This window comes from Mchenga conophoros, linkage group LG2 (assembly GCF_057382185.1).
Source record: "Mchenga conophoros isolate Kocher_MC1m ecotype Shallow Benthic linkage group LG2, M_conophoros_male_GT1.1, whole genome shotgun sequence".
Classification (NCBI taxonomy): domain Eukaryota; kingdom Metazoa; phylum Chordata; class Actinopteri; order Cichliformes; family Cichlidae; genus Mchenga; species Mchenga conophoros.
The window spans coordinates 14,429,916-14,457,127 of record NC_140527.1 but is presented as its reverse complement, the minus strand read 5'-3'; the positions used below and the strand labels follow the sequence as shown (position 1 = coordinate 14,457,127).

The window sequence follows — 27,212 nt, the reverse complement described above, 5'->3', positions numbered from 1 at the left end:
TTCTTGTGGTGGAGAATAAACCGGGTTTGAAGCATTTGTAAATCTCCTTGCTAAATTCTTTCCAGCCCACTAGAACAGTTCCTCTGTTGTTGAGGCTGGCTTCAAACTGATGTATAAAAGCAGCAGGATGTTGGATTTTGTGGCGGACGTATGTTAGTCAGATGCTTGTTAGATCACAATCCTTTAAGCTTGAAACGATGTAAAACATTTCCACTGATTCTCCTGGAAATGAAAAGAAAGTGTGCTCGAGGCCCAAGAAAGAAACTAGTGAGCAGGCAGACATCCGACAGATACTTTCTAGTACAAAGTCATCTACACACACACCCTGAAACACACACACATGCACACACACGCTGACACAGCTGTCATTCAGTAGGGAAATAGTCAGAAATCTTTACTAATGTCTGCAAACAAGCTGTTTCTCTTTTCTTAATTACAAAGTGAGCGTCGTTGGTGTGTGTGTGTGTGTGTGTGTGTGTGTGTGTGTGTGTGTTGTGTGTGTGTGTGTGTGTGTGTGTGTGTGTGTGTGTGAGCAGTCAGTGTGCAGACACAGAAGTGATGCATGTTACATCCTGAACATGAATGCGACACAGGTGAGTGAGGGACGACTGAAAGGCTCCCATCACTGGGTCAGCTACAGGAAATGATGCAAAGAAAAGGCAGCAGCTTCTATTTTACAGCCTTCTAACGAATCACAGAGTTCTTATTGTGACTCTCTGACAGTGTGCACATGACCCGGGACACATTGTCAAAGCAAAATAATACAGAAATGGTTTCTGACATTTGATTCACAGGCTGGAAATATTGTTGTCACAGTCTTCAAGAGTATCCTGCGATGTTGGGCTCAGCTTAAGGGCCTTGCACTGTGATCCTGCACTAAACTGGCGGTAAATGTAAAAAACTGTGATTCCCACAAACAAATGAATGCAACAGGAAGCACAGAAGAGCGAATGAGACACATTTACAGCAGACCAAGGACATTTATGAAGCGACAGCTGCAGGAAACAAGTGTCCAAAGCAGGAAACGACCTCCCAGCGAAGTGGGTTCCTCAGGTGCGGCATGTCGAGCCAGCCCGGCAGGGTACCGCGAGCAGCTCTAGCTGAGAATGCACGTCTTTGACTGAGACTGGGCCGCACTCGCTGCAGCAGGAAGGAAAGGAGAGAAGTTCAGTGTTCAGTCAGAGTTTGGAAAGCTGTGACGCCTGACCGCCTCCTACCTTGTCTGGCTGCCGCAGCTTTCTCAGCCTCCTCCTCCTTGGCTTTCTTAGCCGCCTCGATGGCAGCGACCTTGGCATCGTGCTCCTCCTTCAGGGCGTTCCACTCCTTCCTGTTGTTCATCAGCCGGTCCAGCATTGGGGTGATCTCCACGTGGAAGCGACTGAACTCCTGGGACGACACAAATCAGACACATCAGCGTTGCTCAATCCAAACCGCTAACGCTGCTTAAATGACACAGAGAGCCAGAGCAGCTCATGGGCCATATGCCGCTGCTCCACGCTTGCAGATGTTTATCTGGGTGGAAGCAGCAGCTGTGGGTGTCTGAGTGGGTGAGCTCTCACCTTGTACACAAAGGCGCAGACAAAGTCGATGAAGCCACACTGCAGCTTTGGAAGTTCCTCCGCTTTGTTCCTGTCCATCATGGGCTGAAGGAGAGAGAGAGAGAGAGAGACAGCTGATGGCCTCATCATCACTGTGGCCTCACACACCTGTGAGACTCCTACAGTGTCCAGCTCTGCTTCTGCAAATGACGTTTATCCACCTGCTGAACTCTCAGCGGTCAGCTCCTCACGTTTTCCTCCTTAATGACTGCCGAGTTACTGCACAGTCCTCAAACCATGTACAAAGCCCTGACTGTGGGCTGAAATGGAGACCAAGGTCTTGGATGCTTAGTATTTAAAAATACATTTAACCCTTTAAGACCTACCATAGAACCAAGTCCGCCAGAGCTTATATTATATTTTTGGGAGCATTTCAAGTTGCTATACATCAATACAACCATTACAGCCCAAACTTTAATAATATGTCTGCATTAGGTGCATAGTAATTACATAAATTGCAAAAAAGTGCAATAAACTACAAAAAAATTGAAAATCGTTTTTGTTTTTTTAACATATATTTCTAGTTAGAGAAATTTAAGAGGCTTATCCCTCAAAACTGTAAATACAAAAAAGTTGCACAAACTAGTTTCCCACCACAGGAAATTTATTTTGAGTGTCTTCATAGTTTTATTTTTGAAATACACCAATTTTTATACACTGCAGGAAAAACGAAAATAAATATTATAGTGCAAATTTGCAAAATAACAGCATATGCATCAAAATAAACTATTTCCAGCAGTGAAATATGAGTCCTAAGCATCCCAGAAACGACACAGAAAGTCATAAACTCAAACATAACTTTTTAAAACACAAGTATAGGCTCTCATAAGGCCCCGATCGTAAAAAAACTACATTTCCGCAAAATGACATCACTTCCGGTTTCGGGCAGGTCATGCAGTCATGTGATAGTTCGCGCTGATGGACGTAGGAAGTGTTACAAACAGCTGATCGGATCGGCGAAGCGTGTTTCTGGAATATCATGTTTTTGTTGCTGCAAGTGATTTTTATACAGTTTTTGCAAAGCTATATGTGGAAGGAAACTGTGACCTAGGACAAGCTGATGGCATAAGATGTAAGTACAACTCCTCCGGTTTCATATGCAAAAAAAATTATTGCGCTAGCTTACGTGGTTGCAGAGCTACCGGGATTTAAAAATAGTTACGCAAAATGGAGCGTGCCCGCTCCGATCGGCTGTAAAGGGTTAATAAAGGGCTAATTATACAAACATGAAATGATGTAAGCTTCTTTCAAACAGGCATCACCTTTAAAACAGAAGCTGCTACATTCAAACGTCATCTTTCGGGGAAATGCTGAGGCGAGCCCTGAAAAGGTCACGATGGCTGCTGGAAAAGCCTCTGCAGAGTCCTGTCAGACCACAGTGAGTCACATGACCTCTGTGGCACAGGAAGCTCTCCCAGCTGACACTGCTTAAGATTAACTCAGAGCACCGCCAGGTAAGCGTGGAGGGCGGTGCTTCAGGTGTCTGAAGGGCACGAGAGAGCAAGGCAGGGAAGAACAGGAAGGTCGGAAAGGATTTGGTCAGACACAGTCACGGCTCTCTCTGTATCAGCGCTCCACACGATGGCTCAGCACCGCCTGCTCAGCAGCGCCACAGGGATGCCAGTCTGTCCTTTCATATTTGCTCCCCATCACTAATGAAACCCCGTGGATTCGGTCCACCAAGTCCTCCCCAACTCCAACTTCAGAATAAACACATGGAAATAACTGAGTGGAAATGTGTTTGGAACGTTTCACTGTTCCTCCAAATGAGTCTTATTTTAAACTCCAGAAGAATCGAGTGAAGGTGGGGTGGTCCCATGCCCTGATGTGAGAGGAGATCCAATCCCTCCACTGGAGCCTTCAGGCACCATGTTTGCCGTACATTTGAGGAACCGCGTACCTTCTTTCCTTTTATTCTAAATATTATTTTTTCTCACATTTCTGACAGGGAACAACAAAAACCCAACAGCTGTTTCTGTCTGTGACTGTGTCCATGTCTGTGGGCTGTGGTTAGTTTAGAGTGAGGACAGCAGAAGCTGCAAACATCTGAGCTCTTACGATAGGCTGCTGCTCGAGGACCGTCCTCTCCAAGTCTCCCTGCTCCCAGAACTCTGCAGCGACAGACAGTGCCACCTGGAGGAGGAACCACACAGGTCGGGTCAGAGCTGCTGCTTTGAAGGAGAACACACACACACACACACACACACACACACACACACACACACACACACACACACACACATGCTGGGACTGGAGGAAGGACAGCTGCTGCAGTTTACCACGGAGCTGATAGGAGGAAACATTTGATGGAGCAGGAAATGATCCTTTGTGTTTCACATCGGCCGCTAAATCTGAATCAGACTGCTACAGTGTCAGGCTGTGTCTCAGAGAGATGGAGGAGCGCTGATGAATAATATGGAAATTTTGTATTCAGCAGCGAGTTAGTCATCGAGCCAGTTTTGGGGAACAATTGTGGCAAAGCGAGCAAAGCCTGTAGACACAATCTGTGTGCGTGGGAAGCAGAGCGGAGTGAAACGTGGGAATTATCAGCCATAAAAATGTCAGCAGAATTTCACAGAGAATCAAGAAGCTATTGTCTGTGAAACATCTGAGCGAGAAGGCGTCCATCACTATCTATCTGCACCGGATTATCTGTTTAAATCACAAAGCAGGCTAAGAGAGTAACCAGGGTTAAATTACAGCGGGGTATCGAGCGTCTGCATGCCTCTGCTCACGATCGTCACGGATGTTTCCGTATGACAGCTGCTCAGCTCTGAGGGTAGATTCAGGTGATGAAGGAGCATCAGAATACACTGGGAACATCCTCAGTGCCAGCTCTCACTGTGTCCGTTACAGGATTTTTAAATAGCAGAAGGCTCTCAGGATCAGCGGGATGTTCCCCTCTAAAGGTCAGACGCTTGGTAAAAAGGGACACACCAGAGAGTGTCTGCTGATCCCGAGACCTCTGAGATCTGGACCCTGATTCTGATACGATCGGTTCGGTCTGCTGCACAGAACATGAACACCGCCCACGAGCACGTTTCGCAACACGAGCTGCATTAAGAATGTGACAGAAGAATCGAACCTGTTCTGAGCAGACGCCACATGGGCCTTTACCCAGAATGCACTGCTCCTCCAAGTCACAGACATCAAACTGCTGCAGTTCATTCAGACCCCATCACTGATGCTCACAGAAACCAAGTTTAGTCTTTAGACTGTGCAGTACTTAGAAAGTTTGGCCCCGCCCCCTGCACGTCCACCTGAGCAGGAACGTTTCAATTAAAGTGTGTTTGTTTGGATTAGCTGATCTAAATAATTAATACACCTCATCCATGCAGTAAATCACCTGGAGGAGAGCCTGACAGCGTAAACACTACTCCACCTGCCACCTCAGAGGTGTTCGGCGAATCCTGGGGGGTCCCGGCTGGGAGCCACCGTCCCAGAAACTAAATGCATTATTAGTCCTGCTTTCTGTCAGTTCGTGCTGATATTACATACTTTACAGAAATGCTGAGCCTGCCAGGCGTGCCAAGCGAGCGAGAAGCAGCAGGTTGCTTTTGATGCACGAGGCCGTCAGGAACCGACGCCGAACGCTGCCTGGAAAAATGGCAGCGGTGACAAAACGTCTCTCTGCATCTACTTCATCATGGCTCGCCTCTCGCAGAGTGTGTGTGAGTGTGTGTCGAGTTACAGCAGAGGGCCCGTTTTACAACCAGAACTGAGACACTAGGGGGGCCTACCTTACTCTGGATCTCCCATGGTTTGGCGATGGCGGACAGGTCACAGGCTGTCATCATCATCGCCCTGCAAGCATAGCACGTGGATGGGTCAGAGCTGCGCGTCTGGGTCTCCTTGCTTGCCTGAGAGTGAGTGTGTGTGTGTGTGCGTGTGTGTGTGTGTGCGCTTCTGCATACATGACGATCTCTTTGCGCGTAGTCTCCAGCATCATGTATTTGGTCCAGTCATTCCAGTTCTCGTAGGTCTTGGACTGGTCTACAATCTTCTGGAACATGGTCCTCTTCCTGCACAGAGACAGACATTCCAATCAGCTCACAGGAACCATTCCGCTGTTACTGTAGTTATTCCAAAGCCTGGAGAAAGTGAATTAAGTCATTCTGTGGTCCCCTGCTGAATGTGGAAGTTTGCTCACTAACAAAGAAATAATCAGTCTCTAATTTTTATGGTAGTTTCATTTTAAATGAGAGCGACAGGGCATCAACCAAAAACCCAGAAAAGTCATTATATAAACTGATTTTCATAAGAATTTGGTCCAAGCAATTCTGGCTCCCACAGACAGGCTCTGTACCCGTGTCACATGCACTACATGATTATAATCAATCAGTTGAGTACTCCTGATCTCAGCTCATTGTGTGAACAAAGCACAGCTGAAAGCTGAAGCCAAGCTCCATGCAGGATCTCGCTTCATGGGGTGAGGATCATGAGAAAGGAGGTGGGTGGAGCTAGTTAATGATCTGAAGGCAGGCGGTTCCACAGGTATGTCTGAGATCTGCAGGGAACATCATAGAAGGCTTGGTGCTGATCAGATGAAGCCAAAATTTAGCTCCTTGGCATCAACTCAACCCACTGTGGTTGGAGGAAGAGACTTCATAAACATTAGAGACTGTTTGAATTCAGCAGGGATCAGGTAACTATCCCCCTGCTGTAGGTCAGGTTACTGAAGCCTTCACATTCCAAAGGTAACGTTGTGGAATGATGCTGCTAGCGTACTGACTTGAAGTACAGAGCCAGATCAGTGGCGATGATGGCGATGTCCATAAGGTGGATGACGAGGTCGTGCTGACGGCGGTTCAGATTCTGATAGATGTTCAGTGCCTGAAGCAGAAGAAAAAAAAAAGACACTTCAAACAACAAGAAAGGATCCAAAGGTTGAGGTTCCTGCACCTGAGACTCAAAGAGCTCAAAGACGCCTCCTCTGATGAAGCAGAGGTAACGCTCAAACATCTCAGCCCCACTGCTGAAGATGTGATGGCAATCAAATCATCACTGCACACAAACAAAGCTTCACATCTTCATATTTAACGTGTGTGTATATACCTCATCTCTCAGCAAAGTCTTCCCAAACTCCAGATGGTGTCTTTCCAAGATGGAGGAGCCGTGAAGCTTCGCCAGAGGATTACCAGACCTGCACACAAAAACACACACACACGCACAATGGGAGGCTAGACTGTGATAAATCATGCATGTTGAGCCCAGGGTGGGCCTGGCTGCCTGTGTCCACTGCTAATGGTGGCTTTCATTAGCTCATCCATCAGCGGGAGGAGCAGAGCAGCTGGAGGCGTAGCTCGTCAATATCGACTCATTGATATTCTCTGTGTGTGACGTTGACTTCACTTAAAGAGCTGAGGTCAGCTCGGCAGCTCACGGGACAAGCGACTGTCGCTCGGAGTCGATAAACGCTCCTCAGAGTAAACAAAGGTCTGATTTCCAGAAAGTTTCAAAGAACGTGACTGATGCTCTTCAGCAAATCAGGACATGCCGCTCACAAAGGTGACACCTGCTCACTATTCAGGGTTCCCACTGCTGCCCCTGCACTTTGGCATCCTTACATGAGCAATGTGCAAGTACAGAGGGTCGCAGCAGTCTCACCTGCTCACCAAGACACAGATAAGTTGTAGCCACATGTATCAGCGTGGTGTTTGTTCTTAAACAGGCAAACTTTGATTTAGCTGTAAGTTTATATGTGCAGTGTTTTTCAATGTTAGGGTCTGCGTGTGACACCAGCCTTCAAAAACCTGTGGAGCAGCTTCAGAAGAATGTTCCTCACTGTGAATCATCTACAGAACATCATACCATCCACATACTCAACAGCTGGAGGAATCTCTGTGCGCAGGCTGATAAGGATAGATCAGGAACACTTCCAGCATCTATGAGTGGCTTGGCTACAGCTCAGTCATGGAGGGAAGACGGCACGTGTGACTACTGAAGGAAATTGCCGTCCCGGGTTTCCTCCGTGGCGTGAGCGATAAGCAGAGTTTTGTCCTTTCCTTCTAAGATTCCTAATTATTTAAAGTAACACTCAGGTATGCCGTTCAGCTGGGTTAGTTACAGCGCCGGGAGCAGCTTGGGAGAACAAGGAAACACAGACTGCTTCAGGTTGCCTTCCCAAATCAACTCAAAGGTTTATTTGATACACAGCAGTTTATATAGATGAAAAAAAAGGTTCGTGTGTCAGCTTTCCCAGTTCAAACCGGTACAGACTAAATAAGGAAACGTCTTCCTGCCTTGTGAGCAAAGAAGAATCCTGTGTGTAGTTTATCAGTTCAGCTATAATTTATGATCATCCCAGCAAAATACACTCCTAGACATAAAATACAGAGTTCTTTCATTAGTGAATTCTGAAACGAACCACCTAGCCTTTAACGAGCCTTTTCCAGGAGATAAAGAAAAAGGGAGGACGGGAGTAAGGAAGTGGTCTCATCTCTGTGGTGTTTTCGACCTTGGGGTACCAGCTTGTGAGTCCTACACATTAATTCTTGGGTCACAGAGAAAGAGAAAAACAACTAGTAGATTGGCCTTATTGAGTAACAGTTTTCCTGTATAAAACAATATCCTGTAAATGCTTACCGTGGTATCAAAATATCATAACAACTACGATGGAGAAATGTGCTCCTTTAAAACTGATCTCAGGTCAGACCCAAACACGGATCCGCATGAAGAGGAACGGGAGCTTCCGGCTCGTTATCTGCAGTTTTCAGGCTCGCAGACCATCACAGACTCATGAACTGTCCAACTTTTACAGACACGTCACTACCTCCAAATCTTTCTGTTAAAAGGGAGTTTTTCCTTCCCACTGTCGCCAAAGTGCTTGCTCATTGGAGGTCATATGATTGTTGGATTTTTCTCTGTATGTATTATTGTAGGGTCTACCTTACAATATAAAGCGCCTTGATCTGGCGCTGTATAAATAAAACTGAACTGAATCAAATTCATAATGATGTCGTCATGTTTTTCTTATAGTGTTTGATTTGAACATTTGATTGTTTTCTACGTCACAGCATCCTGACTTTTTGTAATTGTGGTTGTAGTTTTCTTTTAGTGGCTTATGTTTCATTAAGATTTGTTAATAAATGCCATATTTTCTGCACATGCTCCTGTCAGGAGATCTGCTTCTTAAACCAAACAGTAAAAGCTGCCTTCGTGCAGGGCCTCGAGTAGAAATCAGTGTTTGATTTGATCAAATCGAGCCAACAGACTGTACAGAAAATATGGATGTAATTTTAAGCCCAAAACATTGTTTCTTTGTAATGACCAGCAGAGGGAGACTCCTCTGTGAGAAAATAAGGCTCCTGATTGGCTGCTCTCTGAGCTCAGGAAACAGTCTCAGATGTTTTTAAGTCTTCTTTAATATAACGTGATTTTTTTCTGCAAATGACGGAAAACAAGCTAAATGCTCCACTGGTGACTACACCCATCTCATATATGCAGCATGCCAAACACCCCCACCCCTGCCTTCTTACTTCATCTGGTAGAGGTTGTTGGTTCCTCTGTGGTCGATATCGTGACAGAAGCCAGCGGTTACCATGGCCATGCACTCCAGGTCTGTGTAGTAACGCTTCAGATCACCTGTCTGAGAGTGTCAGCCACACAGAGCAGATGTTTATTCATGGAGTCGGCGTGCAGGTGTGCACTTGCACACAGACACACACACACAGATATGTACACACAGGGATTAACACCGATCCACACCCAGAATCATTGCATGTGTCTGCGCTATATGAATATAAACTATGACTCTGAGTGGTTTTCTTAATAACGACCCCTTCAGGCACACTCCATTATATCTGCCACAAACACACAACCTTGACTGAGAGAATGAAGAAGAAGAAGAACAGGGTGAGCAGAGGGGTGGGGCTGAGGGATACTGAGTGTGTGTGTGTGTGTGTGTGTGTGTGTGTGTGTGTGTGTGTGTGAGAGAGACCATCAGCAGGGTGAACATTGTCTGTCCAACGTTGAATCCGTGCCTCCAGTTGTGGTAGGTGATCTTCCTGTAGCCTTTACTCAGGGAGTACATGAATCTCACCAGGACCTGCAGAGGAAGCACAGCATGAGGTCCAGAGGTATTAATGACAATCCTTACATTTGAAATGATGCTAGTTTATCTAGTAGTCAGTCACTTTTAACCAATAAAAAGTGTAAGTGTGTGCATGGAAATGTCTGTTCTTAAACAGATCATGCTAAACTTAAAGCCCCTGAATTGACGTGCTGTGTGAACATTAGCCATCCAATTTTTCGTCATCTCTTATAATTTGATATCCCAAAACGCTCCTGTGGCGAGTATTGTGGTGATGACTTTAAACCATGTGCACGTCCAGCTGTTGCTGAGACAGAGTTCACATCACGTCTGTGGTCATGAAATCCTTTGAAGGACATTACAGACCACCAGTTGGATCCCCTGCAGTTTGCCTAACAGGTCGGTGGATGATGCAGTGAACATGGGACTTTATTACATCCTGCAACATCTCGACCGCCCGGGAACTTATGCCAGGGTCCTGTTTGTGGACTTTAGTTCGGCTTTTAATACCATTGTGCCTGAACTTCTCTCCTCCAAACCCTCCCAGCTCAGCGTGTCACCAGCTACCTGTCAGTGGATCACCAGCTTCCTGACAGACAGGAAGCAGCAAGTGAGGTTGGGGGAGATCACCTCTGAAACTTGGTCCCTCAGTATTGGTGCCCCTCAAAGATCTGTCCTCTCACCACTATTGTTCTCTCTCTATACTAATGACTGCACCTCCAAGAACTCGGCCGGTAAACTCCTAAAGTTTGCAGATGACACCACCATCATTGGCCTCATTCAGGATGGTGATGAGTCTGCATACCGGCAGGAAGTTAGCAGCTGGTACTCTGGTGCAGTCAGCACAATCTGGAGCTGAACAAGCTTAAGACTGTAGAGATGACAGTGGACTTCAGGAGACATCCCTCAACACTGCTCCCCCTCACCATGTCAGACAGCCCGGTGTTGACTGTGAAGATCTTCAAGTTCCTGGGTACCACCACCTCCCAGGACTTGAAGTGGGAGACCAACATCTCCTCCATCCTCAAAAAGACCCAGCAGAGGATGTACTTGTTGACACAACTGGGGAAGTACAGTCTTCCACAGGAGCTGCTGATCTAGTTCTACACTGCAGTCACTAAGTCTGTCCTGTGCTCCTCCATCACAGTCTGGTATTGTGCAGCCACTAAACAGGACAGGAGCAGACTGCAGCGGACTGTACGGGCAGTAGAAAAGATCACTGGCGCCCCCCTGCCCTCCATCCAGGACCTGCACCTCTCAAGAACCAGGAAACGGGCAGGGAAAATCATCACAGACCCCTCACACCCTGGACACAGACTTTTTGACCTGCTGCCCTCTGGCAGACGGTATAGAAGCCTGCAGACCAGGATGGGGCTTGCCAGCATGACCTCAGAGCTAACAGCTGTAACTGCACTGTGTTGAGAGCAGGTGACTGCTATTTCATCACAACCAGCGCTCTGTTTCCTTTGTGCAGGTGTACGTAGACCCCTCCACCGATTGATGGAGGTCAGCTGCAAACTTTTCTCTTCCCTAAATGACACTTTACCGTATTCTTAGTTATATGTAACCACTAACATGATTATTGTGTTACAAGTAACATTGAAACCATCATAGCTGCTGCTGCTCCCGTGTGCATCGCACTTAAAGCCATGGATGGGGGCACACGGACCTCTCTGGGAATGTGAAACTTGTCCACCACTTTGAGTTCGTAGTACATCTTGACGCCACACTTCACCAGGTCCAGTTCGCTGTGTTCAAAGTCACAGAAGTGAAACTCGAAGATCTCGGCTTTCTTGGAGTTCGGCAGCACCTCGGACTGTCGAGGAAAACAAGAACAATGCATCAGATCAATGTGGGAATATTTTATTTGGTCATGACCCGGAGCTCCGCGTGGATTAGGAATAATAAAAATCATCAGAACAAACAGCTCCCTTCTCATCCTGCCCTGTTTTTCTTTTTGTGTGCTGATGGGAGCGTTTGGCATTTTTACCAGGATCTCCTGAAGCTCCTCCTCCTCGCACTCGTCCGGTTCCTTCCCCCACCTCTCTCTGGTGTTCTGCGGACAAACACACATCGTCAACAGTCACCTTGGATAAAATGGTTTGGCATCCATCAACTGACACCTGATCTGAGGTCAGAGCAAGTTGTCTCTCTGACAAATCACCTCATAGAAAACCTGACAGCTTATTCCAGCTTACAGATGATGCTCAGCTCCTGCTCCTGTCATCCACATCCACCAACAAAGCTTCAGAGAGACAGCTTTTAGCACGAATACTCAAACAATAAAAGACAGACATAAAAGAGAGCGCTTCATCTCCATCTGATTAGAATCACATTTATCCAAAACAATGCTGTAATTCAACGACTCTTCAAGTCTTCCACTAAAGATGTTCACTTACTGAAAGTTTCATTAATCAGAGCCAAAGAGATTAGTTTTAGAGGCCATCCTCATCTCTGAGGTGCTCCTGCCTGAAACAGGAGGAACAAAACTTGAGTGGGGAGACACAGACTCACTCACCAGGACGTTTTGGATTTCATCTTTGCGACACTTGACGTGGTAGAGCACCATGTCCTGGTAGATGTCCTTCCTGTTCTCCAGTTTGTTCATCTTATCGTAGGTGTCGGTGTTGAGCACCGACCAGCCCAGGAACTGAGTCAGAGACTGGGAGAGAAAACACTGGAGCTTCATTCACCTCACAATCCGCGTACAATTAAACAGTATGTGTTATTGCGATATAGTCTAGTGGGTAAAGGTTTGTTGTGTGTCGTGTGTAGTCCTGTATATATCTGCAGCCTCAGTCAGCTTTAAATGTACAGCAGCCGGCACCACAGGGCGCTCCCTACTGTAGGGTACAGTTCATTTAGTGATAAAATCAGGGCAACAATATTAAGAGCAGAGGTTTGTTGATGAGCTGAGGGTGTTTTGTGTTGCAGTGAGGTGGCCACAGAGACATCAGTAAAAGCCTCCAGGCCTGATTATAAATAATGCAGACGCTCTGAATGGCCTGCAGTGTATTTATAGTAAACCAGTGACACACACACACACACACACACACACAGTGTACCTCCATCAGGGTTTCATCCATCTCATCAAAAGGTTTCCCATCCTTCCTGTTATAGAACGTGGCCACACCCACAATCTCTTCCTTCTTGTTGACGATGGGCATGGACAGAACGTTCTTAATGGTCCAACCAGAGTCATCCAGCGGCTCCGTCTGAACATGAAAACACCCTGAGTTTAATTAGCGATGACAGGACGGCCTGCGTGCCCACTCTGAGCTGGTCTTATAAAGGAAAGAGTTATTTATTTTCTGTAATAATCTTTTTGTCCTACAGACCGTCTCAGAGTCAGGCGGTCTGCCTCCATCAGTCAGCAGACATCTGAGATGTTCAAATGACTGACTGCAGCTTTAAGCCAGTGTAACAGGCCCCACACTGTCAGCAGACCTGAAGCACGATCCGTGTGTGAGCTCGGACAACAGTACCCACCGCAGTAGAACGATTAGAATAAATGCACTCGGAGCTTAACAGCCCCCAGGAACATCATTTAAAGTAAGGAGAGCAGAGAATGTTGGAAATGTCACCGATTTATATGTTCATGATTAGTCTCTGGTGTACTGTTATAGTACAGGACAGACCACTGTAGTGCCAAGGCAATTTTTTTGCATACTTTATACCTACACGTCCTTCGAGCTGGCTCGCACAGTGCAATCAAATTCCAGCATCTTCTTCTACTGAACATCTGATTACAGATGACAAGCCAAAGCGGTCTCACTGAGCCCTCAAACAGGAAGCTAAAACTACTTTGTCCTTACTGAAAGACTTCAAACATCATTATGGTCATGTTGTAATCTAAGATAATACTGAGGATGATCACTTTAGTCTGGAGTCTGTGATAACTGACAGCAGGTCAGTCCTGAAGTCGTTCAGTAACATCTTTGTGTTTTATGAAGCATCCTTGGAATGAAAGATGGCGTACAGCTTACCTGAAAGCTGAAAAACTCGTCCTCAGCTGCGTTCATTATGTTACAAATCTGTGGGAAAAGGAAGTAAAAAGATGAGCACGTGAGGGGAAGAAGCTTCACATGTTAGCAAAAGACTTCAGAATCATCTGGAAGCTTCAGAAGCAGAAATATCGATGAGAATGAGGAGAAATGAGCAGAAGGTGGGATGAACGTGCTCTAGCTCTGTGGAAGAAAGAACCACATGTTCAAAATCATCACCGTCAAGCTCTCAGCTTTTTCTCTCAATCATGGAAACGTAACTCTGCATAGGAATAAAGTTTTCACCTTGTACATAAAGCAGAAGGGGAAATATGAAGCGGGAGAGATGATGTAGGCGTGACAGATGATGAGGAGCAAAGACGACGGGAGGACGGGACAGGAGGAGGACAGACGAGGAGGAGGATTAGACAGACGAGCGGCGGCAGCGGGCTCGGCGGTTTGGGAAACACTTGCCGTGATTAATTACAACGGTTGCAGAAATTACAATTATACATCACCGCAGTGTGTGGCTGAGCACTTTTCATTTCCACAGCGGCATGCACGCTGACAACTGTGTAATAACTCTGAAGGCACTCTGCTCATCGACCCACCCGCACACTGCAGCGAACATGAGTGGAAATCAGATTTTTAAAGGACAATGATCTAAAGTTTTCACTGTCTCCACATCAGTGGCAATGATTTAAGACTTTATTGTTTAAGGAGTTATTAACGTGGTTCTGACAAAGAACACAAAGTACAGTAAAATTACAAGATGGACGTAATGTTAACGACCAACATTAGAGACTTTAAAAAAAAATTTATTCAGTTCCATTCAGTCCCCTTGGGGTGCTTTATATGATAAAGAACCTACAATAATACAGAGAAAACCCAATAACCCAGTGGGAAGGAAAAACTCCCCTTTAAAAGGAGGAAACCTCTGGCAGAACCAGGCTCCGAGGGGGACAGGAATAATAACTAATAAATAACAAATAAATGTCCTCACTCAGGAATGGCTAAAGACAGTCTGAGTTTGTGGGGAAGTGCAACTTTTCAAACACTGAATCTTTTCTTCAGCTCAAACAAGTTTTTACTGCCTTTAATTAAACCTTTAATGAACCGAGCTGGCACCGTTTGTACTCATCCGGCTCTCTAAACACTCATTCATTCTCACATTTGTGACCTCCAGGGTGTCCAAGCTCCAGCCGTCATCACGTGTCCACATGACCTGACAAACTGTCCCAACTCATCGTGAGGCACAAATGCAAAAGCCTCAAATTTAAATCTCAGTACAGTCCTTGCCTATACATGGTCCCCTCGAGGCCCTCTGGGAGCTGACATTTCTCACAAGAGACAAAGGAAGAAGGGCATGTTTGTTTCTTTAGACAGAAAAGCTGATCAGGAATATTTTATGCAGTAATATGACACAAACTTTAAACACAAGTATTGCCAAAAATATTTAGATGGTTCACTTCAGGCTCCAGATCATTAACCTGCGTTTTTTCTAATGACCAGCAGGGGGCAGCAATTCAGGCTGTAAAAAACAGTCTATGAGAAGCTAAACTTGCTGCACACTTGATTTACAGCTTTGCTGATCAGTGTATGGGCTCCATTCGTGTCTTAGTTAAGAAGATCTGATGCTTACTTTGTAAACGGGAGTAAAATAGACGTAAAGTAGAAAAGCTTTAGGGTTGAGATGACAGCAACCTCAGTTTCTCGGTCAGATCATCACTTCTGGTTTTAAAAGTATTAAAATGCTAACTTGGAGCTTCTGAATGAGTTCTCGTGGGGTAAGAACAGCAGAAACGTTGGAAATTGATTATCTTGTGACAGTTAATGTGAGCTCGTAGGAACAACAGATACTGACCAGCCCAGTTTCTGCTACATAGGTGGGTAAACCGCTGACCAGGGCCCAGTGATCTGCTGGAGGACCCCTGGAAATGAAGACATGCCACACAGAAGGTTAAAATGCCACAATCACCTTTAATAAAAGCGAACAAAGTGTACATTTCAGTGGTAATACTCAGTTTACTGTATCATTGTTAAGCAAATGTCATGTAAAACGAGCTCAGGTCAAATAACGTCTGTTCAGCCTTCGGTTTGCACTGTGGTGAAGTTACTGTGAGCTGCATTGTTTGCACAGCGGTTATTAATGTTTACAGAGCAGGGTGGGATCACGGAAATCACAGCCTTATATGGCTGAAGGGAAAATATATCAGTGGCGCTGTGAGGCTTGGCTGTGAGGCTTCGCAGAGCTCCCGAATCCGTTTTTTACCCTCAGGTAAAATCTTTATTTTTCTCCCACATAGAATGTTATTACTATTAAAATCAGCCTTCTCAAATGTATTCTTGCTTCATTTAATTTAGTGCGTTTAACTTCACTTGTTTTATATATTAACTTACTTGTATTGAGTCACCTGTGCTCTCTCAGAGGACTGCTGCTCATGCTAGTAAGGACAGACTCGCCAGGCTGTTCATGTTTATCATTATACTGTCGTCACTCTTCCACGTGTTGTGTTCAGATTGTGATTCCTGTGGATGTGTTTTTTAGGACTCCAAGTATTCACGTTTGAATTAAGCCACTCTTCCTTCCTTCCTTCCTTCCATGAGAGCAGTGCAAGGGTCACAATCACGTGACCCCTGCACTGCTCTCATACACAACCATATCATCTATGTTAAGAGATCGCTGCATCCGTGCTCAGATTTCCTTCCTTGCAGACACATAAGTGTGACCCGACGTAATGCTAGTGGTCAAATCTCTGCAGCGGCACTAATATCTGCTAATGTCACATCTGCTGAGACTTACGGTATGACTTTGATGTCCTCTTTGCCATGGAGGATGTAGTCAATCACTTTGTAGAAGATGATTTCCTTGAGAGGTCAAATAAGATCACAGTTAGTTTGCTGAAACTCTCTGCACAGACTCAGGTGTGAAATCAGGTGTAAACTCCACACACAGATAGAAAAAAACCAACAACACTTTAAAGCCCACTGTGTGTGAATTCTGATCAACTAGAGACAGATAGGGGAAAAAGATTAGAGGAGAAAGACTTTGATAGGGCTGGAAGCATTATTTCACTCAGCGTGTGTCACAGAAATGAGCTTCTGATTGGCCTGCTGATGGAGATACAAGAAGCTGGCACGTTTTAACCTGCTGGAGGTGCTACAGTCACTGTGATTGGAAGCACTGAGTAACAGATGAATGCCACATGGACTTGGATCTCAGAGTTTGGTCAGGACCTCCTCACCCTGCCATCAGGAGTTTTGGGTCCATCATAAGGAGGAACCTCTCCCATCAAAACAGGCCACAAGTCAAAGAACTCCTGCACACATAACAGAGACACAGAGAGAAAAAGGCATATTTAGAGGAGAGAAACATTAACGTTATTTAATGTTATTCTGGGAAGATGTGGTGCTTTTGTTCAGTCTTCAGAACATGCCCAATTTCACAGATCACAGCGCAGCTTCTACTGCTGTTTGTTATTAAGTGTGTTATTCATGAAATCCAGTATTGTAAGCAGACGGCCATCTGTACAGACACACAACATGTGTTTGTTCTCTGAGAGCAGGTGCTGGGAATCAACTGGCAGCTGCTTGTAATTAGGTGACAGCCACAGCCAGTATTTATGACACCATGTTAGTTATTACAAATACATGGAGAAGCTAAGAAGATACTTTAAATATACTTTTGTCAGCAGAAGAAAAAAATCAAGCAGATCAGATAAAGAAAGCCCAAGGAGTCTGAAAATATGCATTCCCAAAAGATGAAGATAAAAAACACAATGGATTCCATAAAAACAAAGACTGGATGGACGCAGCATAGAAACAGGGATGATACTCTTAAACATGTTGGTTCAGCAGGTCCTGGTCCTGAACCCAGACCATTCACATTACAAATAGCAGGATGCTGGACAGCTTGCTAAAGATTTCTGGCTCCTCTGTGACTCTGGCTGTGAGTGTGTTGTTGCCTACCTTGGTCTTGGTCATGTCCAGCAAACCCACAGAGTAGCGGTCACAGTTGAGGAAAGCTCGGACTGTGTACAAGGCTTTGTGGAACTGCCTCTCGATGTCTGTCATCTCCTCAAACACCTTGCTGGCTGACCACAGCAACACCTGGACAGCAAAATCAAACAGAAACCTGAACCAAGGACAACCACGCACTCATCTCTGCTGCTTCTCTTCCTTCTAATGTCTGGTGCTTTTTTTTGTTCATCACCACTAAAGAAAGTGGCTTTGCATAGATCTATCCTTACCTGTCCTCTCCTGGTCTCACAGTTGTGTAGGTAGCTCAGGTGGAAAACTCTCAGTGCCAGGTTAGCAAAGTTCAGATATTTGTTCAGGGTCTGGGAGAGAGTAGAACATGAGTGGTGAGGATTTTGAACTGCACGCTCTTACATTTCTTATTACACCAGCAATCCTAAAAAAACCCTCTCCTCCAGCTGATCATCTCAAGGAATTAATTTGCAGACTTGGAGCTTGTGTCCATGTTTTAATGAAGAGCTATAATAATCCTAACCCAGAACACACAGTTCTGATGAGTTGCTGTCAAGAAACTTGCAGAAACGCCTCATTTTTATCTTCAAATGCAATGTTTAAACGGTCCCTGTTAGTTATGACAAAAAGATGCCTCATTATGTCTCTCCTGACATTCATCATGTTTGGAGCAGCAAAAAACCCCCAAAATTAAGCAAAAATCGACTTAAGAATAAAAAAAAACACAAAGACTGCACCAAAGAGTAAAACAGTGAAATGTGCATTATTAAGTCTCTCTGTTAGTAAATGGTTTTGTAATTGATCAACAAACGGATTTACTGTGCCTTACAGAAACCTGGTTACAGCAGGATGATTGTTAGTTTAAATGAATCAACACCCCTGAGTAATAGTAACTATCAGAATCCTCGAAGGTCGAGGAGGAGGAGTGGCAGCAATCTTTCACTCCAGCTTATCAATCAACCAAAGACCCAGACAGACTTTTAATTAATTTGAAAGCCTGATGCTTAGCCTCATACACACTAGCTGCAAAATTCAAAAAACATTTTTACTTGTTGTTGTTTCTGTTTCTAATTTCTACTTCTTTGACTTTTTATCTTAATGAAGTGCATGCAAACCTTCGGTCCAACTTGGTCACCTTACAGATCTTACAGCTCTTCATGATGCAAAATTAGTCCTGAATGCTAACAAAACCAAAGTAATGTTGTTTTCCCATAAGTGAAGCTCCGAACATCAACTCAGGAAAGTGATACCATAGAGCTTGTTGACTCAAACAAATGTCTTTGTATTTGATAAGGATCTCAAATTACATACTTGATAAAAAACCTCAAATTTACTTTACAGTTTTTTTATAGATTAAAATCGTGTTTCTCTATTGCAACTTGCGTTAAGCTTGTTTTTATCGCTGTTGGATTAAGCGATGCTGTCTATCGATTTGCCTGTCCCATTACCTTAGCTCAATTAGACCCCATTACCGTGCTGCCCTAAGATATAGAACAGGCTCACACTTCATGACTCATCACTGCACTTTGTATAGCCTTGCTGGATTTACTTCACTCAATAGTTGAATAATGAAGCATTGGTATATTTTTATATACACAGTCATTCTAAGAAAATTGCCATCATATATCTACACCAAGTTCATTGCCCTCCAGAACACCTACAATCTCAGAGCCAGGAGCTGGCTGCGGTTTAAAGTAGAACTTGTGAGCACAGAGCCAGGAATGTCAAGTCTGTCTTATTTCGGCATGTGGTCTTGGAATTATCTGCAGCTCAGGATGAGGTTGGAATTTCTTGTCCCTTTATCTAGTTTTAAACAAAAAACTGACAGAGGTCCTAGTCACCAACTGTACCTGTAAAATTTAAATGGCTTGAATTTGGAACTGTTTTAAATGTTGTAATGAATTTGATATATTTTACTGCTTCATATTTAGTGGTCAATGTGATCATTTCATACATTGTTGCAGTTGTATATAAACTGGCTTGTTTTGCACTTTACACACTGCTGCTTCTTACTTAGTCATACACCACCACAAAAACAGCCACCTCATGAGCTTTCTGTCACTTTATTATTCAGTTACACACAGTTTTTCAGTCTGTTGATGGTTTTCTGATAAATCTGCTGTGTCACAGTTAAACTACATGACGTATTGTTCACATCGGTGGCACCACAAGAACGCGATTAGATCCGAGTGGAGCGTGGTTTGGGGTTAGGGGGACGCAGCTGGCTCAACAGCCACCGTGAATTGTTCCTGGTGTGTTTGAATGTCTGTGTGATCCAGAGTTTTGAATTTTCTAATTAGTTTTTATTTTTATTTCATTTTGACTCTTGACTCTAAACTGTTTTACTTCAGTTTAGAGTCAAGAGTCAATGTTCTTGTGTCAGTTTAGTCTTTATCTGTCAGAGGCAGGGTTTATGAAAATCAGTGCTGCTGTTACAATAAAAACACTTTTTGAAAACAGCAACTCTCTGTCTCGTACCAAAACTGAGCATATTAACTCTATATGCTTATTTTCATTCTTTTTAGTTTTAGTGAACTATAATAAGTTTGGTCTCGAATGCTGCAGCTGACCATGCTTCTCTGATTGAGCCAATGGACAGTGAGGAGGACACATCATCAAAAGCAGGTGGAGTATGTCCATCCAACAATAACCATACCTGATGGAGTCAGGACCTCTGGAGTTCATGTGAGTCAAAGTTTCATGTTTTTCTGGTCACATCTGTAACATCTGTAACTTCGACTCCTTGTGTTTGTGATTGGTCTTAAATGAAGATCATTTTATTGGGGATTATTCTGGAGGTACGCTCGATAGTGTTCTTTATCAGTTCTGTCTGGTTTCCTCCACATTAACACTCAGTCTAGTCCTGCTGCCAGGTTTTCTTTTAGTCCGGGTCTATCTGGCTCCAGGTCTGAGAAACTGACCCTACATGTTACTTGTTAAGACAAAAGGGGATGCAGCTACCTAAATATCACTGACAGAATGAGACAAAGCGGAAGAAGAAAGTCTGCTGAGGGACAGGCGCTGTTACAGGTTACCTCTTCATCCTTGGCAGTGAAGCACGGGCCATCCAGCTTGTTAACAGCCATCATGACAGCCACCATGTCTTTACCGTTCATGATCGGGACGGCGAGGACATTCTTCGTCACGTACTCGGTCAGCTCATCCACAAAGCTGCTGAAGTGTGTGCTCTAGGAGGAGAGAGAAGAGGCAGAGTGGATATTTCACTGTATCTAATTATCATTGCTTTCTCGCTGCACTTTTCAAAACTCCCAGAGCTGCTTTGATGAACGCTCTGATGATATCCATAAATGCTGTAAGTGAAGCCTCTCCGTTATCCTCAGATGCCACGCGCTCTCAGCTGCGCTCCATCTATGCTTCATCTATGCTTCCTCCTGAGCAGCAGGGGTCATCAATTGTTCCTCTGGGGGTGTAACACAGGAAAAGCAGCTCATTAGCTGCCAAGCTAATCATATGATTGTTGGGTTTTTCTCTGTATCTATGAAGCGCCTTGAGGTGACTTTTGTTGTGATTTGGCGCTATATAAATAAACTTGAATTGAATTGAATTGAAGAAGGAACAAAGACCTGCACAGGGACCCATTTGGCTATGACGAGGTCTCTGTCTTTTTCTGGATGTTACCTGAGTGAGGCAGGAAAGGGATCAGAGCGCATGCAATTGTTTAAGAGGAAATATAGAGAAAGTTTGATACTTGTCTGCTTTCTGCTGAAAATACACTTGAAATCCACCCATCTATCTTCTAGAACAGGGGTGGTCAACTCCCGTCCTCGAGGGCCGGTGTCCTGCAGGTTTTAGATCTCACCCTGGGTCAGCACACCTGAATCAAACAATTAGTTCATCTGGAGAACTTCAAGACATGCTGAGGAGGTCATTTAGCCATTTAAATCAGCTGACATGTCTAAAATCTGCAGGACCCTAGAGGCCTGGAGTTGCCCACCCCTGCTCTCGACCAACCAAGTGCAGTAGGATATAAAATCAGGTGTGACAGTTAAAACTGAATAGATGCTGAAGCTGAAAACCATGTGAAACCCTTCTTCTCCCCTAAAAACACAGCGTGGAGTTTTCTTATCCAAACACTTCCACCGCAAACTGAAACGTCTTCAGGTGCATTCGCTGTTTAGATTCTAAAAGAAGGGCACAGAAACCCTGCTGTGGCTGATCCTGGATCAGCTGCTTCATCTGCTGCCTGACAAACAAACCCACTGCACAGATAGGGCACTTTGCCAGCTTGTTATTAGGTGACCTTTGACCCTCTTAAGCTCGCAGAGCTCATCACCCTGCACATGGATCATTTACCCATTTTTAGATGGAGACACAGTATTGTTTATGCAGCTCTTACGCGGTTGCTCTTCCAGTTTGGCTCTTCATCCCAGAGCACACACACCTGTAAGTACAGCTCTGCAGGTGTGATAAAAGGTGTGCAATAGTGCTGAGTCTGTGGAAGCAGCGGCCTGTGTGACCTCTGCGACTAATCTGGGATTGCTATTATTCAGGACAGATTAACCTGTTTATGTGGAGCCTGTCCACCTCCCTCACACACACTGATAAATAACAGGGTACCACTCTGAATATAATTGCATTATTCTCGGTCTCACTTTGAAGGAAGAAGAAGATGAATCGAGAGTCTTGCCTGATTGGCTGATCTGCAGTTAACTGGGTCAGGATGGAACCAGTGAGCACAAAGGCAGCAATGCCAGTCCCTGCATTTCATACAGAGCCACCCCGTGCGCATTAACATCACAAAGCCAACCTGTTATCTGGAAACACTCGTCGGTCGTTGGCTGGGGGGAGAAACTGAGGCTCTGATTGTTCCTGTCAAACTGTCACGTGTTTGTGTGAAGCTGAACACCGTTTCACAATGAAGAGCCAACAGGCTGCTGGGAGCACAACTGCTGCAAATAAACCGGGCACAATGAGCTTGAGCCCACTTTGTTCCTCCGTCAGCAGCACGGCCTTCTGAGGTCAGTGAAAGGATGCGGTGGAAGTGATACAGAGGAGCGCCTGTGTAATGTGGGCCGCTGCCCTACGTGGCGTGAATGTCTCAAAAAGAGCTGCCAGAGGCGGCTCCTGCAGGCGGACCTGCAGGAGCATGATGCAGACACGAGAAAATGCTGGCCAGCTATTTTTAAATGTCAGAGGTATTGGCTGTAATGAGATTGAGAGGAATTAGCAGCATAAACCGCATGGAGTCATGTCACCCTCTGGTGGACACACCGAAGCCGAACGGCTCTGATAGAAAATGAAACAGGTCATAAAAGCATCAGAAACACAGATGATTGCAAACATTCAGGGAACCTCGAGGCTCCTGTCTGTTAGTGATGTGTCGGTTGCGAACAAAATGGCTCTTAGAGCCGGATCTTTGACGTGAATGACGGGAGCCGGCTCCTTATTGCGAGCTGTGGGTTTTTTTTTTCTTTCTCTCACCCTCTCTCTCACACTTTTTTCCGCACAAGGTTCACATGCGGATGAGGGGGGAGGGGCGGAAGTTACACTCTCAGTAGCACAGGAGCGGGGGGGGAAGAGAGAAAGAGACCTTTCTAATGTCACATTAGAAAGGTATCCGGTTGTTCAGTCTGACATCAGTAGCCGTGTCTGGGTCTAAACTCCGCTGCAGGTCCATATATCAAACGATCACTATGGCATTACTGAGAGTTGAAAAACTGTCTAAAGTCTTTCATCTTTAATAAAATGATCAGCGTTCTGCTCTACCAGGTGTAACAATTGAGTTTAGCATCCAGGCATCCATGAAAACGGAATTTATGACATTTAACGGAGTTAGAAGTTAGCAGGAAGTTAGCTCGCTAGCTTCTATCTAAATACAATATAGCATGTCCTGACTGCGGGATTTTGGAAACAAATTCAAACATACAGCTCTGTTATCACTTCCAGCATAAATGAAGACAGAAAACTAAACAGCAGTGACGTTTGTAGGGTTACTGAAGTTGGGCTAGCTGGTATATAATGATGTCCTACGTTACCGCTAGCGACACAGCTATGTTAGCATAATATGAACAAGCTAACTTTTTTTCCACTCGATAAAAGTTAACGTGAGTGTTCTCGGTGGTCAGGAACAAATGTAATCGCATGGCAGGATGCTGTAAAAGGACAAAACTTCAGCCAGGAGAACAACTGAGATAATCCATCCACAATACGAGGTTAGTCATTCATATACTGCTGCATGGGCTGGGCTGTAGTTACACCCTAAGGTTTTAAAAACTGAGCTTAAATAAATGATTAGCGGTAATAAAAGCCGAGGGAGGTCAACAGTGATCGCTGACTGTTTTAGGAGCTTTTTGAGATCAAATATAAGAAAATACAAAACATTAAACATGTTAACACAAAAGCCATATTAAACGCAGACTACTTTAGACCCGGAAGTAGGATTCGTCGCGTCATCACTGAACAACCGGATAGTAATCAGCCACAACTATTTGCGGATGATAAAGGATTCAGAAAGTTTATTCATGCAGGTCCATATGACAGAGAATATGCATCTTCTTTTTGTTTTCATATTTTAATTTATATTTAATTGTGTTGTGGTTTGCAGTGTTTTGTGTTGTTTCACTTTAAATTTGTTAAAGGAAAAAGCTGAAAATTTAAATATTTAAAAATTGAAATGTGAATAGTTGGTTTTTGTATTATATGATTTATTTATTACATTTTATATGGAGTGAAAATATAAAAGTATATTTACGGTGGCCCCTACAGACAAAAGACAAAAACTCCAAAACATGTAAAAACTCAGAAGCACGTAAAACCTCAAAACACGTACAAAACACAACAGAAGTGTTCCAGGATGTTAGGCGCAGTGTTGAGCTTTTGTTACCTAGTGGCTACACAAGCCAGCAAGTACCAACAACCGGATTTGGTGTGTGGTAGTAACAGGCAAATGAACATTTTTTTAAATTATTTGAATATATATGAGTGCTTGTGTATAAATACACAAACAATACACATATGCTTTCAATTATGTAATTTAAGTGATCTAGGTAGCTCTGTTTTGGAAGTTCAGTTCATGCTAGAAATGTGTTTTGGAGTTTGTACGTGTTTTGTCTCTAGGGGCCACCGTAAATATTTATATATAAACATATAATAAACTTTATTTATAAAGCACACTTAAAAAAAATATATATATATAAATAAAACCACTTTTTTTTACATTAGTAATTCCTTTTGTGCATAATTTTATATTATTGTTAATAATAAATTAATTACAGCAACAAAACAACCTGAAGAGCCGGTTCGGAGCTGAAAGAGCCGGCTCTTTTTAGTGAGCCGAACCGAAAGAGCCGGTACTCTAAAAAGAGCCGGAAATCGCATCACTACTGTCTGTGCTACTGACTGTCCACGCTGTAGTTTGCTGCTAAATTAACTGCTATTACTACAAATAACTGGAGTCATAACTGCATTAATTCCCTCTGTTTAAACCAGTCGTGAGTTCTTTTACATGCTTTCATAAAGTGAACGTGTATCTGAGAGGATTTCCTCTTAGCTAAACAGCCACATGCTGCTTTTAGGCTCTAGATGTTTTTGGGGACTTTACTTCATATGTGATGGCACAAAGATGAAGGTTTCCAATCGACCAATCAATCCCCCATAAAGAGTACTTTGGGGGGGGGGGGGGGTTATTACCTGTGACACATCAGAAATGTTGACCATCTTCTTGCTGGTGGCCACGTGGCCCACGATGCCCATATCCAGCGGGTACACGATTTCACTGTCGGGTTGCACGAGGCACTCGTCAAAAATGGCGTCTTTATGAACGTTGAACAACCTGAAGGTAAATATGGAGACAGAAACGTGACCCAGGGTGACCAGGCCCTCTCTGACCTCACTAAGTGCTGGAAAGAAGGAAATCCCAGTGTGCTCCGTCACTGGTTCCTGAGGAGGAAGCTTGACCTCCGAGATAATAAACATGTCCAAGCTTCATGCTTACATTTAAAATCTTTCAATTGCCCCAGGGGGACAAATAAAGCTATCAGCATCGCTGCTACCTGCACTGCTTTCAGACACTGAAGTGGGTCTGCAATCACCTGGTGGCGAGCTCAGCGACGCCGTTCCTCTGCCGGTACATAAAGAGACTCATGCGATCCACCCGCAGCATGAAGCTGAGGTGCTTCATCAGCCTGAAAACGGACTTCTCCATGTTCAGGTTATCCTGGATGTCACGCACCAGATCGATGAGGATCTCGCTCTCATCCACCATCGTCAGCTCATGAAACGTGCTAATGTTTACTGCCGTCTTGCGGTTGGGATCCAGCAAGTCCGAGATGATCTTAGGCCGGAAGTTCATGTCAAAGTACTGCTTGGCAAACTGCGGGTTGGCATCGAGGAACTGCTCTGCTGCTGCTGCATCCACCATGATTACTGCTGACAGGGGGCAAAGCTGATTGGAGGAGTGCTTCTACGAAAGACAACAAGTAGCAGATGAGTTTAATACTGAGAGAAATATAATTTCGTGCAACAGAAGAAGAAGAGAAACTGGATTTGTTTCTGGGCTGAAGCCAAAACAATGAGCTAAAAGATGCTGAAGGGCCTTTGGCTTTTCTCAGCATTTTACTCTCAGATATGACAAGAATACAGAATGTGGTGTGAAAAGCTGGCATCACCATCCTTGCTCTGCACATACTTTTATCAATCAAACCATAAAATAACATAACAATGTAAAAACAGTTAGCAAGAATAAGGCGGCTGTACCTGTGAAAGTCCTCCTGCTGTCTCCGGCTAATCCGTCTGTGCTGCAGATGTCTGAGAGGAGAGAAAGGATTACAGGGATGGTTTTAAATGGTCATGTGTGGACATAAGCCTGTGTCCAATTACATCTTGGGGATTATATGCCTTCCAGTGTTCAACTTCTTTCTGTGTCTCAACAAAACTCTGCTAACACTCGCTGATCTTCTTCAGGACCAAGAAAATTAATATTTCTCCAGTTTTCCGTTTACTGGACGGTTTTTGGTTCATGCATCCAACCAAAGGCCTCATAACACACTTCATGAGTCAGCCACACGCACATTTAAACTACCACTCAGCATCGACTGACCAACGCACATCATTTCAGAATAACTTTGCGAGGTTCAGTTTTCAGTTTGAGCCTTGAAGGACTGAATGTTCTCAAGTATTTTAGTGGAAAAAAAACTCTCAATCGTCTCTTTCAGTGTAACCACATTCCTCTGAAACGCACTCAGACGTCAGTGTGTCTCAGCATAAAGAAGCAGTGTACGTATGACCTGACACACCAGCAGCACACGTGCTGTGCCGGCACACGGAGTCCTCGGTGTGCTGCAGGACAGTTTAAGGTTAATGGGGACGCGAGACCAACGAAGACAGGCCGGACACAAACTATGTGAGTAAGTCTGAGCGTGCTCAGATACACAGATCACATGACCCGTGTGACATGCAGTGAGTGGAAAAGCTGGACAGTCAGGGACGTGTCTATCTTTCCATTTCTCTGATTTCTTATCAAATGTTCAAATTCACACGCGGTGTGCTGGAAAGGAGAAACAGGTCCCTGAATCACCTGCGTGTACTGCAGGGCGTGTATGCACGTGTGCCACTCGTTCTGTCTGAGAACACGTCAGCGAGCTGACGGCG

General features: G+C 44.5%; 1 protein-coding gene across 1 annotated transcript; it reads right to left on the bottom strand.

The window, feature by feature from the left end:
• Positions 1 to 373: 373 nt before the first annotated feature.
• On the bottom strand, positions 374 to 26,468 carry pde6a (phosphodiesterase 6A, cGMP-specific, rod, alpha). The gene is made up of 24 exons (XM_085286955.1): positions 26,319 to 26,468; positions 25,655 to 26,025; positions 25,254 to 25,395; positions 20,639 to 20,791; positions 17,864 to 17,953; positions 17,583 to 17,723; positions 16,859 to 16,933; positions 16,417 to 16,481; positions 15,478 to 15,544; positions 13,617 to 13,664; positions 12,696 to 12,845; positions 12,149 to 12,292; positions 11,621 to 11,686; positions 11,300 to 11,446; positions 9,538 to 9,645; positions 9,077 to 9,186; positions 6,654 to 6,741; positions 6,331 to 6,431; positions 5,513 to 5,620; positions 5,339 to 5,402; positions 3,657 to 3,731; positions 1,560 to 1,643; positions 1,218 to 1,386; positions 374 to 1,140 (listed from the first exon to the last, which is right to left on the bottom strand). Exons 2-24 carry the CDS (start codon positions 25,981 to 25,983, stop codon positions 1,097 to 1,099), a joined length of 2,568 nt encoding a protein of 855 aa, XP_085143081.1. The 5' UTR covers positions 25,984 to 26,025; positions 26,319 to 26,468; the 3' UTR covers positions 374 to 1,096.
• Between the last annotated feature and the right edge of the window lie 744 nt (positions 26,469 to 27,212).

What these genes read in the sequence shown, in the direction of transcription:
- pde6a (XM_085286955.1), bottom strand. Translation starts at nt 25,983, where the DNA reads ATGGTGGATGCAGCAGCAGCAGAGCAGTTCCTCGATGCCAACCCGCAG. An exon ending in ATGTAGCAGAAACTGGGCTG is followed by an intron (nt 13,665 to 15,477) that starts GTCAGTATCTGT and finishes CTTTTCCCACAG; the next exon opens with ATTTGTAACATAATGAACGC. An exon ending in AGTTTCACATTCCCAGAGAG is followed by an intron (nt 9,646 to 11,299) that starts GTCCGTGTGCCC and finishes CTTCCTCTGCAG; the next exon opens with GTCCTGGTGAGATTCATGTA.